This window comes from Poecile atricapillus, chromosome 2 (genome assembly GCF_030490865.1).
Source record: "Poecile atricapillus isolate bPoeAtr1 chromosome 2, bPoeAtr1.hap1, whole genome shotgun sequence".
Lineage (NCBI taxonomy): Eukaryota > Metazoa > Chordata > Aves > Passeriformes > Paridae > Poecile > Poecile atricapillus.
The window spans coordinates 18,277,126-18,292,655 of record NC_081250.1 but is presented as its reverse complement, the minus strand read 5'-3'; the positions used below and the strand labels follow the sequence as shown (position 1 = coordinate 18,292,655).

At 36.4% G+C, this 15,530-nt stretch overlaps 1 protein-coding gene across 1 annotated transcript in view; it reads right to left on the bottom strand.

Moving 5' to 3' along the window:
• Positions 1 to 15,530, bottom strand: part of PIP4K2A (phosphatidylinositol-5-phosphate 4-kinase type 2 alpha) — a 110,804-nt gene that overhangs the window by 17,704 nt on the left and 77,570 nt on the right. Inside the window, exons 5-6 of the mRNA XM_058832474.1 lie at positions 3,461 to 3,607; positions 781 to 819 (exon numbers count right to left, since the gene is read on the bottom strand). Coding sequence (XP_058688457.1) covers positions 781 to 819; positions 3,461 to 3,607 — 186 coding nt within the window. The remainder of the gene's footprint in view (positions 1 to 780; positions 820 to 3,460; positions 3,608 to 15,530) is intronic.

The following is a 15,530-nucleotide window of genomic DNA, read 5'->3' as shown; positions in this document are numbered from 1 at the left end:
TGGACAAATTAAGAAAACATGGGCCATGGGTTGTTAGACCTTACCCAAATTCGAGATCTAAGAAGTCTTAGATGATAGAGACTATGTTCCACTTCAAATTATCTGTAGAATCTCCAGAGAAACCTCTCCTAAAAGGTCATCTGGCTATTTTGCTAAAGAAAAACTGAGAACATTAAATTTTCCAAAAGAACTGAAGTTGGAGGTGAAGAAAAAGCAATCTATTTCCATTTAGAGCAAAGTTTCAGCCCAGCATTTGAGGGAGACTGTCTCTCATTATAGCTACATGTACATCCAAGTCTGTCAGTCATTTGCTCATTTGTATGAGCTTTACATACCCAAGGGTTCTCATAATTCAAGGTTTGGTTCATTCTTGCTCTCATTTTTGAAGTGGTGTCCCATCATATAATTCCATTAACTGACATAGAGTATTCATAAATCTCAATATTAAAAGAGGAAGAGAAAGAAGATGAAGCAGAAGAGAAGGGAACAAAGTTCTGCTGTTTTCCTAGCACAGGATAGACCCTGAAGAAACTAAGAGAAGAGAAAAGGAAAAGGATAAGGTAAAGGAGGCTCACTTACCTCTGAAATTTGAACACTTTTGCAAACCAACATTCAAAGGTCTGCAGGAAATAGAGGACAGATAAAGGAGGGGTAAGGTAGAACTCAAGAGGGAAGAAAATGGCAGAAAAAAGGGAAGGGATCAGAACAGCACCAGTTATGTTTGTTCTGAGTCTAGCTAGAAGGTTAATTAATTTAAAAAGAAACAGAAATGCACCATACCTTTTCTTTGTCACTGGCTTCTCGAGCCACAGTAGAGCCCTGAAACAGAAAAAATGGATCTAAAAATGTGCATATGTCAGAAACTAATTAGAAAATGCTACGATAACAGGTCAAAAAGTGGATGAACTGTGCTCTTTTGAACTTGAGAAATGTTTTAAAGAATGGTGATACAGTAGGTAGAATGTCCAGGACTGCTGAACTGCTGCAATCATGTAAAGAAGATGCATCATGAGAGAAGAAAGACGGATTAAATCCTCAAATGCTCTACTTCTATTGTCCTACTAATTCCCAGAGCTTTTCCTCATCCCTCATCCTCATTTTGTGTGTATTATGCTGGAAGTTCAGTTTGCTTGGCAGACTTCTCACCTTTTTGTGCCAATTTAGCAGTATGGATATGGAATAGCCTATTCTGTGTAATTGTCTGGACATTCATAATACACATTTGAAAAGGATGTCACACAATATAAACAATAAGTATTTAAAAGATCATGAAGTACAAACAAGAGCAGCGCATCTCACAGCAACATGGAGTAAAAATAAAAGAGACCAACTGTGGATTCACAAGACTTACAGTACTTGCCAAAGACATTTTGGATTTTCTTTTTAAATTTATTTTTTACATTAAAAGTAGTGGGCAATATGGTACTTTCTGAATAAGCTGGGAGCTGCCAAAAAAAGAGACTATATTTCCTTAAAAATTTCTTGGAGCAGGACCACACCTTTAAATACCCAGCATCTGTTTATCACATAACAGTACTGCAAGAAATAGTAACTATAAATATGGTAACCGGACATTGAAAGATGGGTAAATTAGCTCTGCTCTTTGTTAAAGGGTGTGCATTGTGTAAAGAAGTGCTGGAGTGGAGTCCTACTTGTTTAAAGAATGTGAGGATCCCCAACCACACCCTTTTATAGCATGTTTTATTCTGTTTACAGAAAGAAAATTAGAAAACTCAGAAGTGATGGAGAGAAAAAATATATGGGACAGTATCTCTTAGTTATTGTATATACATATTATATATGTATGGCCCAGCAAGCAGGGATTTAATTGAATTATTCTTAACTGATAATAAAGCCTGGTAAAAGCTGAACATTTTAGTTTACTCAGGAGACATCTTTTATATTGTATTCTATGCTGAACAGGGCCAGAGAAAAAGATCAACTGAAAACCAAACTGAAGGAAAAGAAAAAAATATTCACAATAGAAAAAATTAGGGAGGATGTCAAATTTGACATTTGGTAAAAAAAATGACATTGAAGTAATTTTAACAAAATGCATCCATGGCCAAAAAAAATACCCTTGAAATCCTATGCTGATCTGTGTTCTTTTCTTCTTGTATCTACGGAGGTAGAGACTTGTGCTACAAAATGAGTTCTAAGCTGGTGTCAAAAATATTCACGTACTAAAAAGGAATATGAATCTACAACTGCAGATGCCATAGCAAAGAATATCAAGAAAAAACAATTTATAATATATGCAGCATCACTATAAATCTCTTCAGTGAAGGAATTTGTTTTGAGGAATATGATACTGATGTTAAATTTGAATTGCATGAGAAGCTGAAGCCATGCTGTCCAGCTGGACAAACTGAATAGACTACAGAAGCATTCACAGAGGTAAATAACAAAGAGCTGTTGACACCAATGTTAAGAACATATTGTATATAATTACTGTTTCTTTCTGTTGTGCTTTTGTACCCTTTTTAATGCATCTAGACATTACAATGCTCTAAATCACAGTTCTCTCAAATTAAAAAAAATAACTTTCTCTAGTAACAACTGCTGCCAATAGTACTGAATATCAGAAAGTAAATGGTTGACAATCTGGAGATCAGTTCTTATAAATCAAGTTCAGTCAACTATCTAAGCAATTGCTACAGACACTTGACAGTAGGAAAGGATAGTGCACTACACAGCATTACAAATCTCAATACAGAATGATAAATGAACAACTTAAAACAAGCTTGCAGATGCACTTAGTGGTTCAGCACATAGAAATTAAATGTATTAGAAAGAAGTAGGTTTCTAAGGGGATACTTTACAGAGGAAATTAAAATACCATCCCTTGGGTAGAAAGACTAAGACTACATTTTGGGTATTTGTTGTAAGCACTGTATATTAACTACTGTCAGAATTACAATGAGCAGATAAAGCTTCTGAAACAAAAGTAAAACAGATATTTTGATAAAAACAGATGTTAAGATTTTTTAAAGACTTTTCTCTTTTTCACTTGAATTATTTTTAAAATATAGGATAAATTTTCAAGCTTTTGCAACAGTGATGCATTTTGTGAGCAGCATTTATTGGTTAAAATTATGCTATTCAGTTGTTTTATAAACCCCTTCTGCATAATCAACTGTGGCTTTCCATAATGTTGATAAAAACCTTTAAGAAGCAGAATTACTGCTGTACTAGTGTGAAGAGTTTTACCTTTAACTACTAGCCACATTGCTGCACTTAAAAATGCACAAAACAGATAAATTTATATAATATCTATAAAACCATCCTTTAGTTTTGTTGAACCTAAATGTATAATTAAATCAGTTATGCTGGCTCTTGTGTAACACAATTTTTAATTAATTAAAATTCTGAGCAATATTCAAGCATCAGCATAATCTACCATTTACAGTAAAGATTTTCTGCTACTTTGTCAGTTATTTAATCAGCAGTTATTTCTCACCTTTAAATCATATTTTCTATAAACAGATAAACGATGGCTGAACACATTTCTTGTAACAACCATATATACTTCAACTCCATCAACAGTAAGCCGGTACATGCCCAAAAACTGGGGAAGAAGTGTATTCCCATGACACTCCACAATAAACTGCAGAATGAAAAAAACAAACAGAAATGAGGTTTGACATATATTATATAAATACATATTTAGATTTTAGATATAAAATACCAAGAAACAACACATTTATTTGCTGAATATTTGTGTGGTGACAAACCTTCAAAAAATTATGCAAAAACAAACCCCCTCATCAGGAAGTTATTCTACCTTTAGGCCAGTGTTTAAAAATTAAAATCTTGAGCCGCTTAACTTGTAACTCTCAACTTCCACAGACAACCTCATAGAAAGAGGAGAGTCCATTTGACAGACCTTTTTAACTTTTATATTAACACAAAAAAGCAAACCTAAGCAGATAGCATGTATTTGGTAGTTATGTTGAAACCCAAGTATTTTTTTGAACATCACATTGCTGTAATCTGTACTGTGTTGTCCCAGACCATATTTAAATTGTATGCTTCTCCATTCTCAGTATTTGTTTATTATGATGAACATTTATGGTGTTGTCACCAGCAAAGGGTTTTATTTACTGTCACCAGCTTTCTGCTAGTTCCTATGTGGTGGTTGCATTTCGGAGTCAATAGAGCTGAGCAATGAACTGTATTTTTTTATTTATGAATCCTCATATTTAAGGTCACTATATTCCATTAAAAATGGGCTGTTCACCTTGAAAAAATTTGCCACCTGCAACCTATCTTTTTTTTTTTCTAGCCACTTGCCTTACAAGTACTTGTTCTATTAGAAAGACCACTGGAGGAAGCAGAAAAAGCAGATATACATTGATGATGAGAACTATTGAAGGATAAATTTTTATTCTCAGAATAAAAATGCTCTTATTATATTAATCCTACTCAAAAACATTCACTTATATATTTTGTGGTACCAAGGAAAAGTTAAACCACAATGATGCAAACCACAAAGGACTTGCCAGCTTTCCCCTTTCTGTTAGTAGCAAGTCTCAAACAGAACTTGGAGAAAATGTAGAAACTCAAGGCCCAAATAAGAAACATGAAATCTAACCTACAGTCAGCTTTTAAATATTAATTGCATACTGAAGTTGCTGTTCCTTTGTGCCAAAGTGACCCAGTTATTAGAAACACAGATTTTAGAAGAATTTAGAAAAAGTTAACTGAATAAGCCATTTCAATTGTTTAACAATGGCAGGCAGTATTTGGTAGCAAATACTGTAACAAAGCTCTTGAAACCCTGGAGACTTTGCAATTTTGGGCTCCTCTGCTAATTTTAAGGAATTCTTCTCACTACCTTTATACTGGAATCAACACTTACCACAGACAGACCTTTTAATTGGCAAAATAAAAATAGACTTAAGACTCCTGAGAATAATCCTGTACACCAAGAAACAAAGGAAATGAACAACAAATATAGAAATTGTTGACTGTCAATTGAACGCAATTTTGGCTGACATGTAAGCCCTGTTAAATCTTGCTGGCACATTTTGGGCTGTAACTCTACTTTCTACCTGCCCTGGAGCTGTACTGGAGGTTCAAGCCCTGAAGCACAGAACAAAGTCACTGTATAGTTGTGCCACTTCACAGCGAAGCACTTTTAAGCTCAAAGTGCCTATGAATAGGCAAAATACCTTAAGGTGCTGCAGAGACCCAGTGAATACAAATCAGAATCTTAGGAAAGGAGTGTGACTATATGCCCCAAAATGCAAAGAGAAGTTTGGCAGAAAAAGCCCACAAAACAAGGTCAGTTGTGAGCAGTGCACTAAGATTGATCAGTTTGCACCTGAGAGGATTTCTGTATTTAAAAGATCCAAAGTTTTAAGCTGAAGTTCTGTTTGGAGGATTTTCAGTCACAGGGCTGTTAACAGCATCACAGAGCAGTTATAACATATTACAGGACACACAACCTATTTTGACTATCATTCCTCTTAAAGATCCAATCATGAAAGTCCTAATCTATACTAGCAAAAATACATGGATTATTTTTTATAAACGTCAAGTACTTGGCATATATCCTAAAGGTAAATACTTTTTAAAAGCTTTATAAGAAGTAAGAATGGTTATTCCTGTGAAAACATTAACTGACTTTTACTTTAAGATTATTATGTTCTACAAGATGAAAATGAATCTAGCGTCCAACAAGAGTTTAGTGTCACAGAATTTCTAGCTACTCAACTCTTTAATGGAGCCAACCATTCATAATCTTACAGCTTTTAACTACAGAATTTGAATTAAAATAAAGACTATTTTTCCAGTTTTCCATATGGGCATCTGAGATGCAGAACCTTTCATCCAGAAAGTTTGTGCCATGTGAAGGAATGCCAGCTAGGCACATTGAGCACCAGACTAATAACTCCCTGCCCTTTTTCTCAGCTGTGCCTGCCACAGTATTGACACTTAAACTATCTCTTCAATCCTAGCTACTGCTAACACTCAGATTTTAACCTTTCTGGTTCTGAGTGTACCCATCTGTAAAATGTCAATGCCATTACCAGAGCATGAGCACCATACCCACTGTAATATCATAAAATAAATTATTTGGTTAGCAGTATACAACCCCCTCACAAAATATTCTGTACTATGCAATGAGGACAAGAAGGCCACTAGTGAGAGTTGTTTCAGTTCTACTTGTAAGTTAGGGTTTTCCATTTGCTAGCACTGTTGTTTCATTATCTCAGTGTACAAACAAAGACTTCTGAAAGGGCAGTGCTACCAGCATGCAACACAAGACATGAGAAGCTCTGCTAGCTCTGCTCCTCTTGATAGAAAGGGACATGGCCATGCTCTGGCAGACTTCTAAGCGATCCTTTCAAGGCAGATCAAGTACCACACTATTGTTTCCTATTTGCTGCTGACTGTGGACACTCATCCCATTGCAATTGAAAGAAAAGCCTCTAAAATGATTTCAGTGTTCCCTATGACAGTATTTCTTATCCTGATAGGGAGACAAAGGAAACAGGGAGGAATGCCACTTGCTTTCAGCATCTACAAGGTTGGTCTAGAACTTCCTACCTTTGAAACTATCAATCCCCCAAATCTGCATCACAGAGGAGGCAAAACGTGTCATCTGTTTGGGTGGGAGTCCAGCAGGACTTGCACTGGTGACTGTGGTTGGCAGATTTTCAATTTGTCCATCTTGGTATAAAGGAAGTAGCAATTTAGTCACCTCAAGGTACTTTTTAGGAATGATTTCCTGAAGTTTCCCACTCACAGCTGGAAAAAAATGAGCCTAGAAAATAAGCCAGTACATGCTTAACAGGACTGCTAAATTTCAGTGAAAAAAAAAGACCTTCACTCCTTTATTTTTTTCTAAAAAGAACATTAAACAATTCTACTAAGCAGACTTGCTAAATAAAACTGAAATACTCAGCTAATACATTTACGAGTCTTTATATGCAGTAACAAAATCCATATTTTTTTAAAAATGAGTGTTGTAATAAACACCCCATCATTTTTTTTTGTTAATTTAGACAATTTTTATGTTTGTGCACAGCACGAGGACAATATTATTATTAACACAGTAAAGTGACATCAGCATATTGACACATTTTATCAGCTGTGCAGCACAGACTTCAAATAAGGAAATTTCTGAGCTCTCTTGAACCCCATGCTTCAAGTTGAAAATTAGTAAGAATTCTTTATGATACTGTTTTCTGATTAATATTTGTATGAATCCAGCTTCAAGATTCCTTAGTAAGAATAAAACTTTACCTATCTAATTAGCTTCTTGCTTCCCTATGGCAATGCTATTAAGGTATCAGATACATAAAAAGATAACATAATGCATACCATTTATTGGCAAGAAGTTATACTACTTTTGGCTCTTTTTGGAAAAACACAGTAAAATTTCTGTTTCTGCCATTCCTCCTCCTCCACTTGGAGATCATCTGTGGAACGATTTGACATTGGTGCAGATTAAATCCTGAATTATATCTATCTTTGTTCTATGTGAAAAGTCAGCATTCCTATTTCTCACAGCCCTATTTTGGAAACATTAATTCAGAAATACACAACAAGCTCTTTCTCTATTATCCCTTTATATATTGTTTTCAAAAATTTTGGTATCATGATTAAGGCAAGCATTTGATAATTCAAGCACAATTATGTGACAAGTCTATACATTCACCAGGATACTTCCATTAAAGAAACTGAATAGCAAGTTACATATTTATTTAAAACCATTTTGGATACTGTGCAGGACCAGACATTGGTAGTAATTTTTGTGCTCAACTGTTTCGTTTGTATCCTCTTGTCTGCAATCAGAAATATCCTTCACCAATGTATTTTGTGCACAAGCTTTGACATATGGAATCACTACCACAAAAAAAGATTGAGAACTTGTTCAGAGTTATAAATATTCCACTTATTGCCATTTTCCTGTACCCTAATAATTTCAGAGAATATTATGCATTGGGTACTTATGTGATACATTGCAAGCATTAATTAGCCAAACTACAGGACACACCAGAAAGTTACAGATTTTCAAGGCATATAAAGCTGTTTTCTTTAAATAAGTCATGTGAGAAAGTAATTTCATTTAAAGAAGTAATCAATAAATATAGAGCTTTTTATATACAAGACTTATGATTCACAGCCTTACACTTCACATTGTTTCAGACATGGCCAGTTATTTTTACTTCTAAGTGCAGTGTAATCTCAATGTTACCACCACATGTGATTATCTAGGCTGCAGAACTGTCACCAGGAACATCATACTTCATACTGCTACAACTGACTCACTGTGTGGATTCTCTGTTCTGAAAGGTGCTGTGCACAACATCAATACCCTATATATATATATTAAACCAAATAAATATATAGAAAACATCTGCGGGTGAAACCCAGGCCTCCACAGAGCCAGTGCAGTCAAGACCATTCTGCCATTTTGTGTATTTATTTACCTATGAAATGTCACATCTTTCAGGGAAGACTTTCAATGTGTTTGCTTTTTTTTTTGGTTACAGTTCCAGTCTGTGTGGTCCCTTTGCATACAAGCCTTCTGCAATTCCATCTGACAACCACACTAGTGAGTTTCCCATTTTTAGGGTCACCTTTTCTGGAGGAAGAGTAGGCCTGTTGGATGGAGGTGAAATACAGACTGTTTGGATGAGAACATGTACATTCTCATATCTCCTTTTTCTGCTTCTCCTGTTTCTTCAGATGCTTTACAAGTCAGTTGTTTTAGCACAGGGCAGGAGCTGCATTGTCTGCTGCCTCTTGATTCTCATGGAACTGCTGAAAGGATTTTTTTCAACTGCATTTCTTTGCAAACCTCCCAGAAATCTTCACCTCTTACTATTTCAGGACATACAGTGTGAGAGTCACTGTTACATCCTTCTTCATTCATGCTTGTGCTTAAATAACATTACATTATACTGCCTTGCTTTGCCTTTTTACCTTTTTTTTGTGATACATATGAATGCAACTCATGCAGCAAAAGCAGAGATGGGGGTTGGGAGGAAGCCACTGATAACCCGTGCAAATACTGACATGGAGAGATGATGATACAAACTTTAATGTATCATATTTAATGTATCATAATGTACATAATGTATCATTATGTACAAGCTTTAATGTAGCTCTGCTTCAGCAACCTACCAGCTTGACAAGCCCATTCATGCCAGTGCAATTCCTAGGCACCTAGTCCCCATTTTCTTTTCTGGGATATTCTCCAGCTTATGTTGCAATAAATTCTTTGACTAAATTGCTTTTACCTACTATAATATTTCTCTATTTCAATATCTATTTATGATTTTAATTTTTCTCCTATGTCCCCAAAACAATCTGCTGCTGTTCCTTGTATCCTGTGTATCCCTGGACTCTATTATTGGCGCAATTTCTCCCATTTTCACCTCATTGCCTACATTTCCCCCCCTCTTTTATTTGCTTTCCCATTTCTTTCATATTTTTTCCCCTTAAGCAGCTAAGGTCGTATTTTTCTACTTTTGTTTTGTCTTTTATTTTTGTCTATTTATGTCTGTCATTTCCCAGTTTTTGCTTACTCTATTCTTTCCTTTCTTCCCATTCAGTTCCCCATCACTCCACTGTTTGCTACCTCTGGTAAATGGGCAGTCCCTCTCCTTTACCAGTATTCACTATTTCTGCTGGTTGCCAGGGAGACAAACAGGCAGTGCAATAGGTGTCAGTTCTGCATACAATTACCTGCCTAGGGAAGAGAACTGTGCCATCAATAGGGACAGCTGCCTACAGAAAACCTAAAGGAGACCTGCACTCATGAGGAGCTTTATGCTGTTGTACCCTAACAATTTGCCCCTGTTCACCTGCTTTGAGATGGCTTCTCTTGTCTTTACTAAAGTTACTTGGGTGTCAGCAGTAAGTCATCCCTTTTGAAGTAATTTTAATGAAAAAGAAATGAAGTGTTTAAAAGGTGTTGGTTTATCCGAGACACTAAAATTGCTTTAATTTATTTTTAAAAATTTCTATCCTGTCCATCATCTGTTTTCAAAGAAAAGGGCTTCTCTTTTACACCAATTTAAGATTTAAAGCAAGTTAATGTCACTGGAAAGGGCAGGATGCCTTGATTCTGACATTTCAGGTACCATAAAATCTGCTTTCAGAATTCTACTCAACTGTTACTGATTTCTGCCCTTGAAAACAACATTTGTATTTTAGAAAATATCTACAAATACAGCAATATCTACAATACATATTTTATATAAATTAATAACCTTTTTGCACAGGACAATATATCCAAAATAAATATATAAACATAACTTGAATATATGGTGAAACAAAGTTTTCATCTAGGAGGAAGTCAGGTATTACCCATTCCTTAAACACGGTGAAATTCTGACAACACACTTATCACAGATGACTATGCTGAACTCTCCATTAACAATGCCAAAGGCAGCAGTAGGTTTTAACTCCATTTTTCTGGCCCATGTTCTTGGGGTCACAGGCCTAGGTTTAAAATAAGATTCCACTAGATTTGGAGGTATTTCCAATGAATATTTGATTTTTCTCTCAAATACTACTTAATATAAACACCCTTGATTAACTTGCACAGTTTTAAATGGTCCAGCTACATCTGTGAGCCCATACAGCAGTAGTTTTCCTAACACTCGAAAGTCTGACCCATTTAAGCATATCAATGGTTCTTTGATAAGTGTTTGACATTAGATAAGTAAATGACATTCAGATGAGTAACACTGAATGAGTAACTCGTCACTGAGTTATGAGTTCTACTCATAACTGACAATATACCAATACAAGCAGTCCAAACTGATTGTAAATTATCAATAAATGTGATTAAAAGCAGTATTTCAAACTATGTACCAAAAACTATTACTGTAGTTAGAAACTGGCTAGAATGGAGAGCAACAACATAAGAACCTAGCATGTCATGTATGCATTTGTATTTACCATAACACTTCAAAACCTAGCTCTAGGCCATTTTGTCTTTCAAGTGTAGATAGAAGGCTGATCCATGCATGATGGTCTTTAGTCATAAAATACAGGATGACTTGCTGCATCAAGTATGGAGAAAGGTATTACTCCTCCTGTTTGCCTAATGGTTTGTTTTGCTGTGGTTTTTTTTTTTTTCCTTTCAACTTTTGAAAAGAAAATAATTATCTCTAGTGTTTCTACTCAATACTAAAAGTGTCAGACCCATCTGATGAGTTGACAGAAAGTGTCAGTGTTTAGACTGAAGTATTCATCATCTGTCTAAGGTTGCAGGCCTGACTGCCACTAAAGAAAACATCATAGGGTAAATGATTTTGGAAACTCATGATTTTGGATATCAAGTATAATTTACAATTGTCAAGACCATTATTTACAATTCAACAATTTTAAGTTGGAATCACTACATATACACACATACATGCTGTTTCTATAACTTCTCCTGACACTCCTTCAAGCCCAGTTCACTTTCAGTTGTTTACACATTTCTAGGATATAGCCCTGGGCTTGGAATTTATCTTTGATCAGATTATCTTTGATGATTTAAAAACACCGATCTAGATTTGAGATTTTTAAACTTACAAGTGTCTACAGGCTATGAACTATTCCCACTCCTTTTGTGAACTCCTACACATACAGACTGTGTAATGACAGTTCCTCTGAGCTCCAAAGAACAGAAAGGTTATTACACCTTCACACAGATGGAGAGAGGAAGGACTAACGGAACTGCACGGGCCTGTGAACTGTACATTTCCATGATGTCCAGTTAGTGATAAAACAACTTTAATTTCTACTTGCCAATGGCAGTGTACATGTCTCTATCTAACCCTTTGGTGACTTCCCAAAAAAACAACTAATACTTGGAATTAGATTTTGGAGGTTCATGGGAAAAGCTGCTGTGCTACATTTCTCTGCCAACCACACAAACTCCCAGATGCCTCATTGGTAGCTCTGTGGTTCAACAAGATGCAAGGAAAACAACAGCTTTTTTGCAAATGCCAGGATGAAAACTGTTTTGGTGAATGAAGGACACATCGAGTCTCACACTTCTGCCTTGTGATGGTCCCCTCTCCAGCATTCTTCATTTCAAGATAGATGTATCCTCTGGTATTTATTGTTAAGCAGTTCAAGCAGTCTTGGAAAATAATTGATAAGGCTTGTTTGTTCCCTAAGCAAGGACGGAGGTGCTTTCAAGGTCTAGAATGATTCTATCAGCCTTGCGCTATCAGCCTCAATAAGGAAACAGGTGAGTAAATATTATGGTTTAAATGAAACTCATTCAGTTTCAAACTGGGAAAGGAACCTGGAATGAATTTGCAGAGGGGAAAAAAAAAGCCTGAAAGAGATCATCTGTCATAAATGGCATGAATTTCACTCATATTTATGTCAGAAGTAATGGAAGATAATTACTGCCCTCTTGGGCACTTAAAAGAGGGTGCAAGATAATTGTTTACAAGACACTATTCTTAATAGACAGATGATCTAAATTCAGCTCCTTTAGGGGAACAAGGGAGAAAAAGCCTAAAATTCACATGAATCGCCTCTCTCAACTTCATGTACCTGAAAAAGGCTGTCCTTTACAGGATGATCCCTGCACTACCTAATTGGGTCTGTGCATTCCCTTTCTCAGAAGGCAGAACCTTTCAAATACACTCTGCTCTCAGAGCAGGCTGGCACAGGGTATGCTGCAGGGGCATGCCACCAGAAGTTCCAAACCATTCCCAGTCACTCAGGCTGAAACACAGCTCGGCCAGGAATTTTCACGTATGTGAGTGCTGCTGACAGTCAGTGAACTGAACCTGGAGAAAAGTTAACAAGCAGACTTGTTGTAATCTGCTCCCAGGGGAGCCCTCTGTTTTACCCGCGGTGGTGAGAGTCCTGCTCTTCACAGGACACGGGCTGGGGAGAGGTCCTGGAGTGGATGTAACAAAGACGAAAAGCATCTAGACACAGGAGGCCCAGACTTGCTTGGAATAATCCTGGGTTTATTGCATGTCATCCATCCAGGGCAAGAAAGAGGCCGAAATGCCCTGGGTCTTATCTCTTATACTGGGGAGCGAGGGTGATCGGGGGATACAGGGAAGTTACAGCCAATGGGACAGGGGAAGGGAAAAGGTTCTCAGGTGGGGATTAATATTACACAGACTGAGGGTGAGTTTTTCCTTTGGGACATACCAAGATTTTTAGATGCACTACAACACAGACTTCTCCCTAAAAATCCCATATTTGGAACTTCAGTGTACAATTATAAACAATCAAGAAAGATACTACACAGTAAGGTATGAAAATCAATAGAGGGAACTTGATAATTCCTCTATTGGCAGAAGAGAGTACACCAAAACAAAACCGAACTTACGAAAACTTGTTTATCGACAAAGATTCCTACAAGAGTACCAGGGCAGCATCTGAAAAGTCTTGTACTACTGCAACTGTGCCATCCTACAGAACCATAAAATTACATCCACACCAGTGAAATAGACAGGTCTTGGACTGTCCTCAGGCATCAGTTCCAGCTGGAATGGAATAACTCACATCTAAGTTATTAAGCTTCCCTCTAAAAAATAGGATGCTTATATTCAAACTCCTTAGTAGGAATATTAACTCATCTTAATTAACACCTTTATTCTTGCCCAGAATTATTTGGGAGACAGTAAGCTGGCCCAAATCAAAACCACACTAGGGATTATTAATGAGCTCAAGCACCAGCAGATGGTATCTGGCACTGCACTGTTTGCTAGCAGAAAGGTAGGCTAAGGCAAATCTGTGTGGGACAACTTGGTCAAGGGAATTATTAATATCTTTCCACCAGGACAGTGGGTTCTCTAGACTTTGAAAAGCAAGGGAAGATAAGCTTTGCGTGCCTGAAAAACATCTAAAAAAATGGGAGGACAAGCTGCTGTACCTAGTGATCCCAAGCATTCAATTTCCAGCAGCAGCACAGAGGACACTGTGTCAGCTGTCATTAGAGCTAGTAGATTTAATTTAGACCTTGTTCAGTACATTGCTGAAGATACTGAAATGAATTTATTTAAATAAAAAAGTCCAATTATTAAACTGTCTTTGTACTTGAGTGCTTCTTTATTTAGTGTTTTATACAGTGCTTTCAAGTTCTGAGACAAAAAGAAATACAAGTTGTAACTTTATGAATCTCTTGGAGGCACCAGTGAGAGCTATCTCATATGAAAGATTTTCTAGTATAAAGTGAAATTAGGTGCCTGGTAGAGATCAATTTCAGATCATTATTCTTTGTAATCTAGCCTAATATGAACCCTGATGCTAGAAAGCATTAATGGAAAAGATTCAAAATTATTAAATTCATTCATGTTAGCACTATCTTCATTGATACTCTTGAAAGATTACTGTTTAGAAAAGCAAAAAGACTTTTCAGCTGGATTAAGTCTCAAAATCTGTATCATTAATACTAGCTTCTAATGCCAAATATGAAACAGACTGAAACTTTAATTCTGCTGTACAGCTTCACAGATCAAACCCTTTCAGATCAAAACTAAAATTTTAAGTTTTAAAACTCACATAAAAATAGACCCCAAAATACAATTAGATTTAAATTAGGTTTAAAATTTTCTTTTTTTTGTCATTAGAAGATGTCTTAAGAATATTTCTGATAGTAATATTTATTCACATTAAAACAAACACACAATGATCCTACATGTTATTTAAACAGAGGAACACCACAGGAAGAGAGAAAATAGTTCATATCTAACATCCTGAAGGCTTCCCAAGTTACTCTGGACTTGGAAGGCCTTCAGAGATCTCCCTTACAAAGATGGCTGGCAATACCTTCAGTTCCAAGTACCCTGAAAGAGTGTTTTGGCCTCTCACCTCAGAAGTTAAAACTGGTTTTACAAAAGTAATGTATCAAAAAAAACCCAAACAACAACCTACTACAGACAAGAACATTGCACAACAAAAAATGAGTCACCTAAACAACAATAAAAAAGGCAAACCACAAAGGTCCTTAAGTCTTTACCTGGAATTCCAACCCACAGAAAGGAGAAGGAAGATGGAAAGAGGGACAAAAACTCCTTCCTATTGTGAAGCATATTTTAGGTGATTTTTTTAGAGGCTTTTCTGACTTCTGCAGCTTTAGAACTTATGTAGGGCTAAGAAAACTAGCACTGATTTTATTAAGGCTTTTGTAATTCCCAGGTTCTGCTCCCCTCTGTGCCAGTCACACAAACTGTACACTAGCACAGTACAACAGCTATCAAGGCTGTTTGAGGGATCTCCACTGTTCATTTTTAACTTTCTTGCTGTGTATGAAAATTCCCATTATCAAAACCAATTTTTTAATAGTAGGATTTTTACATTAATCATACCCAATTTTTAATTTCTTATAGAAACAACTTTAAATCTTTGAAATCTGTTGTGAAACACAGAACATCCACTGACCAGATCAGAAAGAGAGGGTCACCTGCAGCACTCATACACATGTACACAGACATCTCCAAGCAAGCCCAGAATAAAATACCTTCAAGCCTGGGGGTCCACCACCAAAAGAAAGACCACCTTTTTTAGTAAGGCAAAGGACCTCACAGCCTCCCAGT